The sequence below is a fragment of the Gorilla gorilla genome, chromosome 20 (assembly GCF_029281585.2).
Source record: "Gorilla gorilla gorilla isolate KB3781 chromosome 20, NHGRI_mGorGor1-v2.1_pri, whole genome shotgun sequence".
Taxonomy (NCBI): Eukaryota; Metazoa; Chordata; class Mammalia; order Primates; family Hominidae; genus Gorilla; species Gorilla gorilla.
The window spans coordinates 64,165,269-64,184,832 of NC_073244.2; the positions used below are offsets into that span (position 1 = coordinate 64,165,269).

Consider the following 19,564-nt stretch of genomic DNA (forward strand, 5'->3'; position numbering starts at 1 on the left):
TACCAAAAAAAAAAAAAAAAATTAGCTGGTGTGATGACACAGGCCTGTGGTCCCAGCTGCTCAGGAGACTGAGGTCGGAGGATTGCTTGAACCAGGGAGATCGAGGCTGCGGTGAGAGCCTGGGCGACAGCAAGACCCTGTCTCCAAAAAAAAAAAAAAAAAAAGAACAAAATAAGACAGGTACAGGGAATAGAGCAAGCACCTGGGGCTGCTTTGTTAGATAGGGAGGTTAGAGAAAGCTGCTCTGAGGAAGTGATGTTGAACAAGGATTTGAATGAAATGAACAGGTCGTGGAAGAGCAGTCTGGGCAGAGGGAATAGTTGGTACAAAGGCCAGGAGTGGGAGGATGCTTGATGCGTTCAAAGCACAGCAAAAAGGCCAGTGTGACTGAGGCAGAGAGAATGGCAAAGTGGTGGGAGGTGAGGACTAGACCAGGACTAGATCAAGTGAGGCCTGTGGGCCAAGGTGAAGGCCTTGAAGATGGGAGGGAGGAGGAGGAATTGCAAGGCTTTGAGTAGTAATTATGGGTTCTGGTATAATTTTAAAGGATCCTTCCTCTGGCTGTCATAGGGGTTGGGCCCTGTTGAGGTGCCATTACAAAGCACCCAGGACCAGTGTTAGCATGCAGGGGGGAAGTATGGTTACAGTCAGGACATGCTGAGGGGGGCCGATGGGATTTGCTGGTGGGTAATGTAGAGGGAAGAGTTGAGGATGACTGAAGTTTGAACCCCCGCTCTGCCAGTTGTGCTCTCTGTGTGCCCCTGGAGCAGTACTTTCCCCTCTTTGGACCCAGATTCCTCATCTGCAAAATGGGGATAATGATGGAGAATCAGCATGTGCCTGGTTGTGAAGATGCAGTGAAGCTGGCTTGTTCATTGTTCTGCGGTAGTCAGATGGTGGGGATTGAGCAGACCTGAGGAAATGGGGCATCTGGGGAACCGTGTGGGACCAAGTCAGCAAGTGCTAAGGCCTGGGTTGGGAATACACTGGGCTGTTTGTTTTTTTTGGTTACTATCAAGGAAGCAGTTGTGACAAGCCAGGCCCAGTGAGAATGGATCAGTAGACTAGGGTCAGATTGTGTTGGGCCTTGTAGGCCAGAGTAAGGCCTTAGCTTTTATTCTGAGTGTGAAGGGAAAACATACTACATGTGGGATTATACCATATACATTCATATTGTGGAAGGCTCCATGGGTTGAATGCAGGGTGGATCTTCAAAAGTGGGTCCCCTTTTCACAGGTGCATATAGTGGGAAGGCAGATTTTATTTATTAACTCACCACAGAGCAGGCTCTGTGCTGAGGCCTGCTGGGACAGAGAGTGCCAGTCTAGGGTGGTAAGTGCTGTCATGGAACCATATGGGTGGACTCTTTGGAAAATCCCAATTCCTATTCTTTCACTTAACACAACAATCAACAACACAGAAGAAGACTTCCATGACTAAATGTGTGTGGGGGTGGGGAGGGATTCTTCACCACCACTAAGCAAGCATTCAGTTCTGCAGCACACGCCAACTGGATGTCCTCCAATTCAGTTCAGACACGACCTGGAGACCGTGTTCGATCCAACAGGTTGAGGGCTCAGGCCTCAAAACTGCCCCTTGGCCCTCGCCTTCATTTGCCATTCTGGGTCGTCAGAACTTCTGATCTACCTGCTTCAAGTTGGAGTTCCCATGACCACCCTGCCTTTGGGTTTGATTAATATGCTAGAGCAGCTCTCAGAACTCAGGGAAACATGTAAGTTTATCAGTTCATTATAAAGGATAGTATAAAGAGTACAGATGAAGAGAGGCATAGGGTGAGCTATGGGGGAAGGGGTGTGGAGCTTCCATGCCCTTCTTGGGTGCACCACCCTCCAGGAACCTCTGTGTGTTCGGCTGTGTTGAAGTTCCCAGGCCCTGTCCTTTTGGGTTTTTATAAAGGCATTGTTAGGTAGGCAGGATTGATTAAACCTGGTGATCACCTTGACCTTCAGCCCCTCTCCGATCCCTGGAGGTTGTGGGGTGGGGCTGAACATCCCAACCCTCTAATCATGCCTCTCTGTTTTCCATGACTATCTTTCCAGTGACCATGGACCCCATCCTGAAGGTATCAGTCAACATTAGCATACAAAAAGCGCCTTGGAGATTCCAAAGATTTGAGGAGTTGTATGCAAGGAAATGGGGATGAAGCCCAAATCTGTATCTCACAGTATCACAACTGTAGCAGGTGCTTGGTGGGGACACACTTGGGAGATAGTCAGCGCACAGGGGATTCTCAGGATATGACATGATCAATGGCCAGTCAAGGTTTCTGAAATGATATTAATAGATTTTCTATCAGGAATGTGACGGAGACCCCAACCTAGAGTTGTTTAAACAAGTAAGAGTTCTCTTTATTTCTCATATAGCAAGTTCAGCAGCTCAAAGCTATCACAGAATTGGGTCAGCTCAAAGATATCACAGAAATGCGGTTTTTTTGACTGGCCTATTTTGGTTATAAGATTCCAGCAGCATCTGCTGTCCTAGTGGAACTGCACGTTTTAGTGCAGTTTAGCAGAGGCCAGCTTAGGACACAGAGGTTCTTTCCCTCCTCCCTTTTATGAAGGAGGAAAATCTCTCCTGAATCTCCTCAGCAGACTTGCTTGTATATCTCTTTGCCAAGAACTAGGTCATATGCAGAGTTAGTTGAGGTTAAGTTTGGCTGTAAGTAGTAGAAAAACTCTAAATAACAGGGGCTTAAATGAGCTTGAAGTTTATATCTGACTGATGACCAAAATGTCTGGTGGCAATCCAGGCTGCTGTGGCACTTCATGGTGTCAGGGTCCCAGGCTCTTACCATTATGCTCTGGTTGTATCCTCCATTCTACCCTCCGTGTCCCCCAGGTTACCTCAGGTCCCCAAGTTGGCTGCCGAAGCCCCAACCGTTATAGCTCCATTCCAGACAGGAAGGAGGGAAGATAGGTGTGACCCCCATCCCTATAAGTTGCACAAAACATTTCCACTTGGATTTTATCGGCCAGATGTTAGTCTTATAGTCAGATTCAGATGCAAAGGCAATTCAGAAATGTCTTTTCCAGGGGTCGTGTATACAGCTGAAAACCAAGGATTATGAACAGCAGTATAGCCCCATGCAGGAGCTCTTAACTTGGGGATCATCTGCAATTCCCAGGCAGGTCCATGAATTTGGATGGCAAAAATAACATCTTTATTTTCATTAACCTCTAACTTACATTTAACTTCCCTTCTGTTATAGATTATAATATCACTATAGTATATCATAGGTAGCGTTAGCAAAACCTGTGACTGTTACCAGTGGAAATCAGGAGTTGTGTTCACATGTCATTTCTGCTATTATACATATCTTCTAGTGTTGTTTATGTTCACCTCTTTCAAAATTGCGTTCATTATTAGACCTGCTAAGGGGATTCATGGCACCACCCCACCCCTCTACAAGAGAAAAACCAAAAAAAGCCGGGTGCAGTGGCTCATGCCTGTAATCCTAGCATTTTGGGAGGTCGAGGTGGGAGGATCGCTTGAGCTCAGGAGTTTGAGGGCAGCTTGGGCAACATAGTGAGGCCTCATCCCTACAAAAAGTTAAAAAACTAGCTGGGCTTGGTGACACCTGCCTGTAGACCCGTCTACTTGGGTAGCTGAGGCGGGAGAATCACTTGAGCCCGGGAGGTCAAGGCTACAGTGAGCTACGATTGTGCCACTGCACTCCAGCCTGGGTAACAGAGCGAGACCCTGTCTCAAAACAACAACAAGAACAACAAAAAAGAAAAAACAGAGCAAATATGAATCCATAGTACTGGTTAAGAACCTGGTGGCTGGGATTCAAATCCTGGCTTTGCTACCAGTAAGCTGTATGCAGTTAACCTCCCTGTGACTTTGTGTTCTCTGCCACAAGATGGGGGATTCTGTATTTCCCTCATGGGATTGTGAGGGTCAAATGAATTAAAACATTAAAGCCTGGGGCATAGTAGAGACCAAGGAAATATTTACTGTTATTATTCTGTCATGGTGAAAAAAGGGAAAAGAAACATCAGTGGACCAGCTGCCACAATGTCCTTCTTAATAATCTGAACAAAATCAGGATACTGTCAGTGAGGCGTGGTTGCCACGGCTGCCATTATTAATCTTCCCCTAGTGCTAGGGTGTCCCTGTAAAATGTCATTTTGTACTCAAGACAACCCTCTGAGGGTAGGTATTCTCATCATCCCCACTTCACAGATGAGAAAATTGAGGCTCAGAAAGGTACAAGGATTGCCCAAGATTCCAGAGCTAATATGTAAGCAGTTTAGCCTTGAACCTGGACAGTGCAGCTCTGTCGTACCACCCTAGGCCATCTTTCTCAAGCATTGATGATGCTGTCTGCCTGAAGAAACACTTTTAATGAAACCAAAAGCAGAATCCCAAAGAACAGCAGTGGAAGGAAGGGAGCTCTCTGGATGGGAAAGCAGCCTGATTGTCATGGGCCCACCTCTTGTGCATCCCCAGCTTCAAGTTGGGGTTCCCACGACCCTCTCTTTGGGTTTGATTAATTTGCTGGAGTGGCTCACAGAACTCCAGGAAACACTAGGTTTACCGGTTTATTATAAAGGATATTCCAAAGGATACAGATGAAGAGGTGCATAGGGTGAGCTATGGGGGAACGGGCGGGGAGCTTTCATGCCATCCCTGGGGATGCCACCCTCCAAGAATCTGCATGTTCTGCTATCAGGAAGCTCTCTGAATCCTTTCCTCTTGGGTTTTTATGGAAGCTTCATGATACAAACATTTTTGCCTAAATGACAGTATGATATTGAAATTGAGTCAGGCTGCCTGGCTTCATTGCTTTCCAGTAAGTGACAGCCTCACGTCTGTGCATCAGTGTCCTCACTCGCCTCTGTGCATCGGTGAAGTGGGGATGCTGCTAACAATACATACCTCAGAGCAGTTACGAGGATTCAGTGTGTTAATCACCCATGTCAATCACTTGGAATGCTGCCAAGCACGTAGCAAACAATAAATGTCTGTTGCTATTGTTCTGGCATTTATGATTATGATTATTAATTGTGATTATTCCCTGTACCATCTCATTGTCCTCAGGGCTGTTGCTCACCTAGTATGGCCCTAGCCCATGTGTATATTTCCCCATAGCTCAGGCTGAGAGAAGAACACACAGATCAACTTGGAGAAAACAAAGAGGAAAGAAATAGGCAACTAGGTCAATACTCCCCATGGTATTTTATTTTATTTTATTTTATTTTATTTATTTATTTATTTGAGACAGAGTCTCACTCTGTCACCCAGGCTGGAGTGCAGTGGCACGATCTCGGCTCACTGCAAACTCCGCCTCCCAGGTTCACGCCATTCTCCTGCCTCAGCCTCCCGAGTAGCTGGGACTACAGGAGCCCGCCACCACGCCCGGCTAATTTCTTTTTGTATTTATGGTAGAGATGGGGTTTCACCGTGTTAGCCAGGATGGTCTCGATCTCCTAACCTCATGATCCGCCTGCCTCGGCCTACCAAAGTGCTGGGATTACAGGCATGAGCCACCGCGCCCGGCCTCCCCACAGTATTTTATTATGAAAGTTTTCAGACATGCATAACTTTGGAAGACTAATACAAGGGTCAGCAGACTACAGTCCATGGGCCCAATTCAGCCCACTGTCTGCTTTTGCAAGTAAAGTTATTGGAACACAGCTATGCCTGTTTGCTTCTCTAGTTCTGGTTCTGTGGTTGTTTTCAGTGCCACGCAGGCAGAGTTCAGTAGTTAGGTTTGCAAAGCTGAAAATAATTACTGTCTGGCAATGTATAGAATAAGTTTTGCTGACTTCTTGCGTAGTGCAGTGAGCACCTCTATACTTACACCCCAGGTCAGTGATTGTTAGTGTTTGCTATATTAGTTTTTTATCTTTCTATAGGTCTGTCTCTATATACGTTTTCTTTTTTAGCTGAAAATCAGTTGCAGATTTTGTAGTACTTTATCCTGAGGTCCGTTTAATGCCAGAATGGTGAGTTTTTGGACTACCTGTATGAAAGATTTACTGTGTGCATTTTTCTGAGGAGAGACCATCACAACACTTCATCAGATGCTCATCGTCTGTGATCCCAGAGATACTCTTCAACTCCTGGACCGGAGAACCCAACTCACGCAAGATCTTAGTCACTTGTAGACCTTGTCTCAGTTATGTAGGGCCTCAGAACAGAACAGGCTAAGGGAGCTCCTGCTCCTCAACCTCGCCTTGTCCCTACCTGTTCTGCCTCTCTCCAGGAAGAAAGGTCCCCCGTGGGACCATTAGTCACTCTCCCCCTCATGAAAGCATTTCCTCCCACTCTCACACTCATGAGCTCATTCCATTCTTGTGACGGTGCTGGGAGCTATTAATAATAGGAGAGGCCTCGTGGTGATGAAGAAATGAGGGGAGAGTTTCACAGTCTGTCCTGCCATCAGAGCAGCTGGCTTTGGATCCCACACTCCCTCGGTGCTTGCTTTGGTAGGTGTCATTACCTCTCTGATCCTCACTTTCCAAAGTGGTGAAAAGAGGATATTAGCCATGCTTTTCTTTTAGGATCTGGAGGATCAAATGAGGTCCCAACATGTAAATGCTTGTTCTGAGATCTATTATATGTGTTAGCCAAATATAATAGTTCTCTAGGACTGCCACAGCAAATCACCATGAACTGGGTAGCTTAACACAACGAATTTATTCTCTCACAGTTCTGGAGGCCGGAAGTCTGAAATCAAGGTCTTGGCAGGGTTGGTTCCTTTTGGAGGCTCTGAGGGAGACCCATTCCATGCCTCTCTGGAAGTTAGGACTTCCGGTGGCTCCAGCAATTCCTTGTGTTCCTTGGCTTGTGGATGCATCTCCTGGTCTCTCCACCCATCTTCACATGCGTGCCTTCCCCTCTGTATCTGTCTTCCTTTCTGTCTCTTAGAAGGACACTGTCACTGGATTCAAGGCTAACCCTCCGTTTAGGATGATATTATCTGGACACACTTAACTACGTCTGCAAAGACTGTTTTGACACGCACGTCACTGGGACATAACTTTTTGAGGCTGCTATTCAGCCTCCTATACTGGTGGTATTATTACTACTGCTAATGCTACTCTTGTTTTTGTAGTCATTTTATTACAATAATTTTTTTCTTTGAGACAGAGTCTCACTCTGTTGCCCAGGCTGGAGTGTTGTTTGTTCTTTTACAATCACTTAGCCAGCAATCCTGGCTTTAAATCCTGCTCCATGCGATCTTAGCTGTCTGACCCTGAGAGGGGCTTTTGTTCCCCAAGCCTGTTTCACTGTCTGTAAAATGGGACTCCAGCTAGTGACATGGGTGCAGGTGTGTGGATGTGTTTAGCCGAGGACCGGGCACAGAGGAAGCGTGTTATAAACGTGGCTGCTGCTGTTAAAGTACAGTGCATTGGCATGTTACATGATGCTATGTACAGGAGAAAGTGATGAAGAGAGAGGAGGAGAGGGAGTACAGTTTTCAACAAGAGTGGTCCTGGAAAGTGCAACTGAGTAGGTGTCACCTCCATAAGACCCAAGGGATGCTTTTGCATTTGTTGCTGCTGCCACTACTATTGTTGTTATTTAATGATTCACTCGAGGTCACAGGGTCTCTTGGTGGGTGTTTGCCAAATTACTCTTGAGCATCTTCACATGTAACCAAGCAAGGCTTCCAGGGGCTGACTGGGTTCAGAGCTGTCAGAACTCATGCGTGTCTGGGGTTTCTAACATTCTCCCCTCCTCTTCTTGTTCTCTCATTAGCTTCGCCTCAACAGCATCAAGAAGCTGTCCACCATCGCCTTGGCCCTTGGGGTTGAAAGGACCCGAAGTGAGCTTCTGCCTTTCCTTACAGGTAACAAAGGGGACCCCTGGGGCCCAGATGTGGGGACTCTTGGGAGGTGGTTTTCACTATATAAGAGAAGACTTGTGGATTTAACATATTGTTTGTGAATGTCTGCCCTGTGTTAGACACTATGGAGTGGGAAAAGGGATTCAGAGAAGTGCAGTCTTGCTCTAAAAGAATGGTCTGGAATGATGGAGACAGATGGTGAAAGGGATCTAGAAGCAGATAGAACGAGGTTTGAGTTGCAGCTCCAACAGTTGGAAGCTGGTGACTTTAGACAAGTTAGTTTACCTGTTTCTTATATTTTTCATCTGTAGATTGGAATAATCATCCATGTGCCAAAGTGTTGATCTGAGCATTCAATGTTAATAACAATTGCTAATACTTATGATATGCTTACTGTATGCCAGGTGGTGTTCTACACCGTATTTGTGAGGATTGAGTTCATATAAAGTGTTTAGAAAGCTGCCTGTACTCAGTAAACATACATCACCATCATTTCACCCAGTTGATCTCACAGCAGTGCCTTAAGCAGGTAATACTACTGTCCCCATGTTATAGATGAAGAAACCAAGGTGTAGAGAGGTGAAGTGATTCATTTGCCCAAGGTTGTGCAGTTAGGAGGTAACTGAGAAGGGATATTTATCTAGTCATTCTGGCCTTTAACTTGACAGCATTGGTTAATGACTGATTTCAAATCCGAGCTCTACCACTTTCTAGGTGTGTGACTTTGGGCAAGATATTTTACATCAGCCTGCTTCAGATTCTTCACAGGTGAAATGGGCATAATTATGTAACCTAACATGAAGACTAAATAAGATACTGTAAGGTGATTATAACACTGTGTAGTACGTGCCGCCTAAGCGATAGCTGCCAGGCTGTTACTAAGCACTGCTGTTTGTGAGGATGTAGGTAAAGCACTTAGTATACTGTCTGACACAGACTGGACCGCAATTAATAGTAAATTCTCTGTTATCATTATTCCCATTACTACTTCATATTTTATACTTATTACCAGCTGAAATCACAGCTGAAGGATCAGAGTGCTTTGTCACTAAACTCTGTGTATGGGAACATCTTACTTGGACCTAGTGATGATCCTGGAAAGGAAGGAGCTTGAGATTGTTACCCCTCCCCACACTGGACAGATGAGGTATTGGAGCCTAAAGAGGTGCAGTGACTCGCCTACAGTGGCACAGCTAGTGACTGAGGGGTGCAGGTGTGTCTGACTGGATGGTACATGAAGAGTAGGTGTCTGCTCGTATGACACTGAACAAATGGCCCCAAACCAGGTGGCTTCTATTGGTGAACTGTTGGGGAGACTTGAAAGCTTTAGAATGCTGAAGCATGGCAGGATAATAAAGTGGTGAAGAAGTTGTAGAGGAAAAATGTTGGACCTGGGTTTGCAATAAGCAGCTGTGCCACTGACTTGCTAGGAAAACCTGAGTAGGTCACTCCACCTCTCTTAGCCTCATTTCCCTTGTCTGTAAAGGAGTCTAATAAGAGCAGTACCTAATACTCGGGGTGTGTAGGGAAAACTCTGTGACTTTCCTTTACTTTCACACCACAGCAATCATAACACAGAACATGACTTCTGTGACCATATGTCTGGGTTTTTTCCCCCAAACTAAGCAGTGGACAGCAGCTGGTTGTCCTCTAATTCACTTCTGACACGTCTGCCCAGAGACAGTGTCAGATCCCACAGATTGACAGCTCAGTCCCCAGGACTGTCCCCAACCCCGCCCACCAGTCACTGGTCCTGTGGAACTTCTGATTGATCAGCTTCAAGTTGGGGTTCCCACGACCCCCTCTTTGGGTTTGATTAGGCTCATAGAACTCAGGGAAACACTTGTGTTTACTGGTTTATTATAAAGGATATTGCAAAGGATACAGATGAAGAGATACAGAGAATGAGGTATGGGGGAAAGGGCCTGGAGCTTCCGTGCCCTCCCTGAGCCCACCACCCTCAAGAACCTCCACGTGTTTCACCATCTGGAAGCTCTCTGAACCCTCTGGGTTTTTATGGAAGCTTAATGGCAGAGGGTCCTGAGTGGAACAGAGGCACCAGCCATGTGGAACTCTGTGGGAAGAGCATTTCAGGCTGTGGGGAGAGGCAGATGTGTGCTCAGTGTGTTGGAAGAATAGCAGTGAGGTAGCCATGGGTTGAGCAAGATTGTTAAGGGAGAGTGAGACGAGGACATGAGGTTGGAGAAGAACAGTGACCACAATATGTGAGATCAGGTTTCTTTGAAATTATTGGCAGATTGAAATGAAAGAGTGTCGGGATTTCTTTTACACCTGAAAGAGTCACTCTGGGGTCTGGGAGATCAGATGGTGTAGGGGCAAAGGTGGAAGCAGGAAAACCAGGTAAGAAGCTGTTGCAGTCTCCCAGGCGACAGCTAGTGATGATCAGAGTGACCTTAGGTTGGGAGGGTTGACAGGCTTGGCTCAGAAGGAGCTGCCAACCCTTCCAAGAAGGATAGTTCTCTGTGGATTGGTGGAAAGACAAGGTGCTGGCAGCTCCCAGGTGTTTGGCCTTCAGCAGCATTGCTTGGCTATAAGGTCTAGACTGGAGATAAAGATGAATAAGAATTGAGTCCGTGGATACGCATAAGGTCTTCAGGAGACAGAGAAAACAGGGAGGGTGGTTTTAACTGTGTGCAGAGGGAGCCAGGGAAACTGAGGCTGGGAACGAGCCTAAGAACAGTGTAGCTGGAGTCATATTGGCGAGAATTTATTTATTGAAGGAAGAGGCAGAGATACTAACCCTCCTACTGGGCCCTGTGCTGAGCTCTTCACTGAAAGCATTTATTTCCCTTTAGTCTCAGAACAACCCTGTGAAGTGAGAACAGCCCTGTTGTGATTTAGGGGATGACAAAGGCTCAGAGAGATGAAGTGAGCTGCTGTATAAGCAGCCAACAGTAAAGCAAGATTTGAACCTACCGTAAAATGGAGATGATGATAATGACTCCTTAAATGAGAGGGTTGTGGTAAGGAGGTGATGCAGAAGTTGAACCCACCACTTACACTCACACCCCTTTGGCCAGAGCAAGGCTACGTGGCCTTGCCAGCTGCAGGGGCGTCTGGGAAATGCAGTTGGCTGCTGGATTGCCATACACCCAACTTAAATGCAGGAGGTTTAAGTGCCAGTAGATGCCAGGGATATTAGCAGCTTGTGCTGTGCAGAGATCAGCAGTTCCCACTGCCTCAGGGATGAGAGGATGGAGCTTAAGAGAGAGGCCTTTGGATGTGGGCATTAGGGACAGAACAGATTTTCCCTTCACATATTCATTCTTTCAGCAAACCTGAATTGCTGTCTGTCTGTGCTCAGCTCTGGCAGGAACTGGGGCACAGAGAGGAGCCAGTCCTGGGCTCGCTGATTATAGCCTATGTTAAGGATGTGGTAAAGGTGGCATGGAAGGAGAGAGAGACTGAGCCCAGAGAAGGTGTAGCGGACATCATAGAAATCTTCCAAGAAGGGGCTGCTAAACTGAATCTCCAAGGATAAAAATAAATTTCTGGCAGAGGGAACAGTGCTGAGGGGAGAAGCTGGACCCCAAAAAAGCTCTCGTTGACCATGCTCTGCACTTTATACACCTAGTCATATTTGCTCCTCACTGTAACCATTGCTACAAGGGAGGGATGGTGAACACCATTTTACAGACGCAGAAGCTGGGACTCAGAGGTGGAATCACTCAGTCAGTGTTTCACACCCGCTAGAGGGCAGAAGCAGGACTTAGGGCTCTCTTATCCCAGCCAAGCCTGTACCTTAATATCTGTGTCAGCCCAGGTGGAGAGTGGGGAGCAAGCGGGCGGATGGAAGAACTGAGTGCTGACAGCCTGAGGAAGCAGAATGGAGTGCATGTGTTGTGAGCTTGGGCTGGGGTCAGAGTTGAGATGGGATAGTCACGAAGTCTGTCTTGGTTCCACAGATACCATCTATGATGAAGATGAGGTCCTCCTGGCCCTGGCAGAACAGCTGGGAACCTTCACTACCCTGGTGGGAGGCCCAGAGTACGTGCACTGCCTGCTGGTGAGTGGAAGGCAGGAAGTCCTCTTGCCCACCCCTTAGGGTCGGCCCATGGCCCTGCCGGCCTAGGGCAGGGAGGGGAGCGTGTCAGAGAGCGTGGGGATCACGTCAGAACAGCCGGGCCATGGACATCCGCTTTAATCCAACAAGTCAGGAGTGGCTTTTAATATCGTGAACTCAGGGTGCAGTTGTCCTCCTTTCTGTTTAGTGGTCAGGTAGGTGCCCAGTGCCAGGCCTTACCTGGGATTCTACATACAGGGCTGTGGGTTTAGAGTCAGGTTGGGTTCTACTACTTATTTGCTGTGTGACTTGTAAGAGAATTACTTAACCTCTCTGTGCTGTACCTTTCTCATCTGCACAATGGGGTTATGAAAACCTTTTTAAATGATCTTGAAGAGCCCTAGCACAGTACTTGGCACTTAGTAGGTACTAACAGATGTTAACTGCAATTGTCATTATTGTTGCTGTGACATCATATCCAGCCTTTGGGGTAGGAGGGATTCCCTGTTTATGGGTGAGCCACCTGGAGCACTGAGAGGTTAAGCGTCTCTTCAGATTGTATGGCTAGTAGATGGCAGAGCTGGGATTCTTCGTCTGTCCATTTGACTGTCTGCCAGGTCCCCACCCCACTGCCTGCCTGTGTGTCCCGTGCTAGGTGATGGCCAAGGACACAAAGATGGGCCAGATCCCAACAAGCAGCGTTGTTTGAGAGAAGATGATCTGGGAAGGCAGACCCTACCGGTTACCTAGTCCCCTGGTTTTCACTGTTCTCAGAGTGCTGGGCGGCCGCTGCTGCCTCTGCCTCTGCCCCTGCCCCACTCCCCCAGTGATTGTGTATTTCACTGTGGCTAGAGATACAATGTGGCACCGGCAGTTGATGGTGTTTTAGTTAGCAGCAGCCTTTCTCCTAGCTCTAGTGGCGTATAAAGAATGGTGCTTATCATTGTTGGGATCTCGGGATTTGAGTCAATATAACAATTTGTTTTTTCCCAAACAGCATTATCTAAGGAAACTTGATAGTTACCATTAAATTCGGGTATCTCAGCCTTCATCTGGGCATATGTGTATAATTTGGGCGTATGGACACACAGAAAATTGTATACAAATAGATCGTTTCATACATTTTACACAAAACAGGGCTTAACTAACATGAGCATGATGAGGTTTGGGGGCCAGCCTAGAAGGGGTTCCTTGAATTTCACAAAATTATCTGTAGCCCCTGCCTGGTATTTGTCAGGTGGAACTTCTGAGCAGTGAATTCATAGCTTTCAGTAGCTTCTCAGAGGACTTAGGAGCAGAAGACATTATTTTTATGAAACCACAAGGCTTCAACAAGGGCCCCCAGGGTCTGCAACTGAGGTTGGGACTCAGGCTTGCTGTGGAGCTGGGCTGGGACCCAGGGATCCTTCTCCTACCTGGCCAGGGTCTCCCAACAGAACATTATCAGTGAGGAAAGTCCCAGTCAAGCCACGCTTCGTTTTGGGAAGTGGTTCCCTGTGACCGATGTGCCTGACGTTCATGTCAGCCAGCAGACATATCCTGGGGCTGTCTGGGACAGGCAGTGCTGGAAACCAGAGAAGAGTTAGATCAGAATAGCTTGTGCTTGCTCATTGCCTGCAGTGCACATCCTTAGAGCCTTACACAGTTGTATACTGATGTTAGCTGTATTGCCCAGATGAGGAAACTGAGGCACAGGCAGATTTAAGTGAATTGCCCGAGCTGGGAAGAGGCAGAGTCCAGATTCGATCCCAGGCCCCTAATTCTTAGCCACTCCTATGTGCTATCCTCAGAGGGCTCCTGGTTGCTTTCAGAGCTGTAAACAAGGGAGGCAGGGGGGTCCTTAAAACCCAGGGAAGGCACCTAACCTGCTTAGGTGGGATGGGAAGTTGTCACGGAAGGCTTCCTGGAGGAGGTGGCTGTTAACCTGGATTTTGACAGGCTATAAGAAATAGAAAATGGCTTTGTGTAGTTTCTTCATTCCACAAACATTGAGCAAGGTCTCTAGGCTGTGGAAACCCAGAGATGTGTCAGACCCACTCCCGGCCCTCGCTCTCAGCAGTGGTGAAATGGAATTAATTACAGAGACTCCTGTAGCTACAGTGTGAGGATTGTTTTTTTTGTTTGTTTGTTTTGTTTTTTTCCCGAGATGGAGTTTCACTCTTGCTGCACAGGCTGGAGTGCAGTGGCGCGATCTCGGCTCACTGCAACCTGTGCCTCCCAGGTTCGGGTGATTCTCCTGCCTCAGCCTCACGAGTAGCTGAGATTACAGGCGTGTGCCACCACACCCAGCTATTTTTTTGTATTTTTAGTAGAAACGGGGTTTCACCATATTGGCCAGGCTGGTCTTGAACTCCTGACCTCGTGATCCACCCGCTTCAGCCTCCCAAAGTGCTGGGATTACAGGCGTGAGCCACTGCGCCCGGCCTGTTTTCTCTTCTTTAAAATCAGGACTTGCTTTATAGAATTCAGTGAGGAAGAACAAGCACCCCTGGTACAACACGGTGGTCCTGCCTAGTACACACAGTGAGTAGATGTTCTACGCAGTGTCAGTGATGATCATTGCACTTTGAGAGGCTAAGAACTTTCTCCGCAGAAAGCGACGTGTGTAATTTTAAGGTTCATGGACCCCAGTGAAACTCCTTCAAGGACCCCTAAATAAGAACCTTTGTGGAAGGCTCGCTGACAGAGACCTTCTGCTGGCTGGCATGATATTACATTTTTCCTTTGAATCATTCATTGCAACCATTTTTAAAGGCTATTTTAATGAAGGTCGGGATGGGTAATAGGGAAGTTTTCTCTGAGGAGATGAGCCCATGATGGGGTGCAGGATGGGGCTCCAGGGCTGGGGATGGTGGAGAGGGAGCTGTCCAGTGACTTTGTGTTCCTACCACAGCCACCGCTGGAGTCGCTGGCCACAGTCGAGGAGACAGTGGTGCGGGACAAGGCAGTGGAGTCCTTACGGGCCATCTCACACGAGCACTCGCCCTCTGACCTGGAGGCACACTTTGTGCCGCTAGTGAAGCGGCTGGCGGGCGGCGACTGGTTCACCTCCCGCACCTCGGCCTGCGGCCTCTTCTCCGTCTGCTACCCCCGAGTGTCCAGTGCTGTGAAGGCGGAACTTCGACAGTAAGTCTCTGCCTCCTTGGAAGCTCCAAGCTCCCATCTCAGCTGGAACCTTCTCTAAAGCCTCAGACTCCTTTCGGTCTAGCTGGGGCCCAAATGCCCCTGAACTCTCTCCACTCCCACTCCTGCTTACCACCTGATAGGCCACATCCTCGAGAGTTGGTCTCTGGACACGGCCACGTGTCAGTTTACCACCTCTGCCCCCTTGCTCACTTAGGAATTGAGTTGATGACAGGTCCTCCTTCCCACTGGTTAATGTGAGGATTTAAAAGAATTATCACACATAAAGTGCTTAGAGCAAAATCTGGAACATAAAAACTTTCAGCAAATCACATGTGATGGTATCTCCAGCCTGTCCCAGGTGCAGTGCCTTTGGCAGATAAACCACCTCAGTTTTCAGCCTCCTGCTCCTCTACTTTGCAAACAATTGACCATCAAGCCCAGGTTTGAGCCTGACTCACTCCAGAACTCTGGTTTATGGCTGTACACATGCTTAGATACTTACACTGGCCCCCACCATCTTTGACCGAAGCAATTGCTGCTGAAAAATAAAGCCTTTCTGTGGCTCTAGACCTGCCTCTTAGTTAAGCAGTTTTTTGTTTGTTTGTTTTTTGAGATAGGATCTCGCTCTGTCATCCAGGCTGAAGTGCACTGGTGCAGTCATAGCCCACTGCAGCCTCAACCTCCTGGGCTCAAGCATTCCTCCTGCCTTAGCCTCTCAAATAGCTGGGACCACAGGTGTGCAACACCACGCTGGGCTCATTTTTTATTTTTGGAAGAGATGGGGTCTCACTATGTTGCTCAGGCTGGTCTTGAACTCCTTGGCTCAAGCAATCCTCCTGCCTTGGTCTTCCAAAGTGTTCAGATTACACGTATGAGCCACTGTGCCTGGCCCGTTGGTTAAGCAATTTTTATGGTGATGTAATCGTCAGCACTTAGCATTGACTAGATTTATTATGCGCAATCTGCGAAGTGTCTCACACACATTATTTTCATTTAAACCTCATGCAGACCTGTGGGGTAGGTACTGCTTACTATCAGCTCCGTTTCATAGGGCTGGGAAGACAGAGAGGGGGTCATCACTTGCCCAAGGTCATTCAGCTAAAACCTGGACCCACACGACTGCAGAGTCTGTGCTTGCTCCTCTCTGCCATACTGCCTGCTGCCTCAGGATCCCCGTCCCCGACTTCCAGGTACTTCCGGAACCTGTGCTCAGATGACACCCCCATGGTGCGGCGGGCCGCAGCCTCCAAGCTGGGGGAGTTTGCCAAGGTGCTGGAGCTGGACAACGTCAAGAGTGAGATCATCCCCATGTTCTCCAACCTGGCCTCTGACGAGCAGGTGAGTTTTGCTTCCTGGCCCTCTGCTCTCCCGTCCTTCTGGTGGTTCCTGCCCATGAAAGAGAATCCCAGAGCTCAGCAAGGCCTCTGCTGCCCTCCCACTGTTCCTCTCCTCTCCCCAGGACTCGGTGCGGCTGCTGGCGGTGGAGGCGTGCGTGAACATCGCCCAGCTTCTGCCCCAGGAGGATCTGGAGGCCCTGGTGATGCCCACTCTGCGCCAGGCCGCTGAAGACAAGTCCTGGCGTGTCCGCTACATGGTGGCTGACAAGTTCACAGAGGTAGATGAGCGACCGTTGACATTGTCCCACTGGTGGGGACACTGACACCCTCAGAAGGGAAGCATATAGGAGCTGAGGTTTCCATTAGGCCGATGGAATCATTGGGCGTTTGAGCAATAAGATCTCTATGATCCTCTAACTGCGTCTCGCTTCATATGCCAATCCTGGTTGATTGACATGGCATCTTAAAGTGCTGCCTTGAGAAAGATTCTGAGGCTAAGTTAAGGCTGCGTGGAGGAAAGTGCCACAGGAGCAGAGAAGGGTAGCACATGTGGGGTGTTCCTGACATAATCAAGCTGTCCTTTCACAAAGGGGAAGACAGCCCAAAAAGGTGGGGTTTTTTGGTGTTTTTTTTTTGTTTGTTTGTTTTTGTTTTTTTTTTTTTTTTGAGACGGAGTCTGTTGCCCAGGCTAGAGTGTTGTTGCCCAGCTGGAGTGTGGTGGCGCAATCTTGGCTCACTGCAACCTCTCCCTCCCGGGTGCAGGCAATTCTCCTGCCTCAGCCTCCTGAGGGACTGGGATTACAGATGCCCACCACGACACCTGGCTAGTTTTTGTATTTTTATTAGAGACGGGGTTTCACCATGTTGTTAGCCAGGCTAGTCTCGAACTCCTGACCTCAAGTGATCCGCCTGCCTTCATCTCCCAAAGTGCTGGGATTACAGGTGTTAGCCACCACGCCCAGCCCCGGAAAGTTTAATTAACTGATCAGAGTGACACTACCAGCCAGGCAGAAAGGGGACAAGACTCCAGGTCTGTGATTCTCAGGACAGTGCTCCTTCCACAGGGATCCAGATTGCCTCATCCCACAAACATGTTTGCTGAGCACCAGCTATTTGCTGGGCCAGTGAATTCGGCACATCCCTGGCCTTCACGGAGCCAGGCAGTCTGGAGGGGAAGACTGACTTAGGGGAAATTTGATTATAAAGTGTCACGGGTGTGGGACAGACAGACAGATGTGGGGCCTTGGAAGCACTGAGGAGGGGAGGTGGTGTTACAGCTGGTTCTAGAAGATGAGTGGGTAAGAGCTAAGATAGGAACTTTGTTCCAGCCAGAGGACAAAGAGCCCTGGGAGGCGAGAGCAAGTGCCAGCAGGAACATTCAGGCCTGATCTTGATGGCCCAGCCTGAGAGAAAGCAGGAGAGAGGGCAGGGTGGGATCAGAGAGGCCTTGAGTGCCACTCCACCCTGGGGCGCCCTTTGCCTGTAATTATGCTGGTTCCCACTGGCATTTGCGGGAAGGACTCAGAGCTTCAGAATAGCGTACCATCACCACAGTTAGGGAAGGTTCTTCCCGTCCTTGTCTCCTGAGCTGCATAAACTGTGTCACACTAGGTCTTAGAATAAAAATTCCATAAGGGCAGGAATTTTAGGCTGTTAAACCAGTTCTTGGCACATAGTAGACATTCAGTAAATATTTGCAAGATGAATAAACGGCAGTATTTTCCCAAGATATCATGAGGACCTTCAAGATTTTTACTTGTTCATTCCCGTCTTCATAATGAACTGTCCTGCTTCCTACCAGGTCTTCAGGAACCAGCTTTGCAGCAGGAGCCGTGCGTCTTTCCATGCCTGGTGCCATGAAATAGGCAGGGCCAAGCGTGCCTCCCCTTTTTTTTTTTTCTAAGACAGAGTCTCAGTCTTTTGCCCAGGCTGGAGTACAGTGGCACAGGCTCAGCTCACTGCAACCTCCACCTCCCAGACTCAAGTGATTCTCGTGCCTTAGCCTCCTGAGTAGCTGGAATTACAGGTGTGCACCACCACACCCAGCTAATTTTGTATTTTTTAGTAGAGATGGGGTTTCACCATGTTGGCCAGGCTGGTCTCGAATTCCTGGCCTCAAGTGATCCACCCACCTCGGTCTCCCAAAGTGCTGGGATTACAGGTGTAAGCCACTGCGCCCAGCCCTAGAGTGCCTTCCTTTCTGTCAATCTTTATTGTTTTATTTTTATTTTGAGACAGGGTCTCACACCAACACCCAGGCTGGAGTGCAGTGGCACAGTCACAGCTTACTGCAGCCTTGACCTCCTGGGCTCAGGTGATCCTCCCACTTCAGCCTTCTGAGTAGCTAGGACGACAGGTGCCTGCCCCCACACCCAGCTAATTGTTTTGTTTTTTGTAGAGTCAGGGTTTCACTGTGTTGCCCGGGCTGGTCTTGATCTCTGGGACTCAAGCGATCTGTCCACCTCAGCTTCCCAAAGTGCTGGGATTATAGGCATGAGCCACCGCACTTGGCCTATTGTTTTATTTTCATTACAAAAGTAATTCGTGCTTCTGGTAACAGATCTTTAAGAAATACAGCCATATATAAATCAAAAAGTTGCAGTCACTATGTCATTTGAATGTTTTTGAATCAGGTAACAGAAAACTTAACCTCAGTAGCCTGAATAATACGGAAATGTGTTATTTTTAATGCTGACAACACTGTGAGGTAGGTGCCCTTGCAGTCCTCATTTTTCTTTGGAAGCAAAAGAGGCTCAGCGAGGTGAAGAGCCTTGCCCCGGGGCCAGACTTGGCACTCGAATTAGATTTTAGCACTGCTTCCAAGGCCCACGCTCTGTCCCCTAATTCTGGTGCCTTCACTTTGATTTTGGCTTCCTTAGCCCAGAGTAAACTGCTAGCCCCTCTCACTCTCCCCCTCCTCCTTCCTGTCTGCAGCTCCAGAAAGCAGTGGGGCCTGAGATCACCAAGACAGACCTGGTCCCTGCCTTCCAGAACCTGATGAAAGACTGTGAGGCCGAGGTGAGGGCCGCAGCCTCCCACAAGGTCAAAGGTTGGTGCTGGCAGCCGGAACACAGCAAGTGGGGTGGGTATCCGAGGGGCTAGAGGTGGAACTAGCACATCAGGTCTCACTTCCCTTTGCCTCCCTCTCCCTGCCCACAGAGTTCTGTGAAAACCTCTCAGCTGACTGTCGGGAGAATGTGATCATGTCCCAGATCTTGCCCTGCATCAAGGTAACAGAGAATTTGATGGGAGGAACCA

General features: G+C 48.3%; 1 protein-coding gene across 1 annotated transcript in view; it reads left to right on the top strand.

Moving 5' to 3' along the window:
• PPP2R1A (protein phosphatase 2 scaffold subunit Aalpha) overlaps positions 1 to 19,564 on the top strand; it is a 34,844-nt gene that overhangs the window by 4,971 nt on the left and 10,309 nt on the right. Inside the window, exons 3-9 of the mRNA XM_055370317.1 lie at positions 7,732 to 7,822; positions 11,746 to 11,846; positions 14,737 to 14,969; positions 16,160 to 16,307; positions 16,429 to 16,584; positions 19,241 to 19,355; positions 19,466 to 19,536. Of these exons, the coding sequence (XP_055226292.1) occupies positions 7,732 to 7,822; positions 11,746 to 11,846; positions 14,737 to 14,969; positions 16,160 to 16,307; positions 16,429 to 16,584; positions 19,241 to 19,355; positions 19,466 to 19,536 (915 nt within the window). The remainder of the gene's footprint in view (positions 1 to 7,731; positions 7,823 to 11,745; positions 11,847 to 14,736; positions 14,970 to 16,159; positions 16,308 to 16,428; positions 16,585 to 19,240; positions 19,356 to 19,465; positions 19,537 to 19,564) is intronic.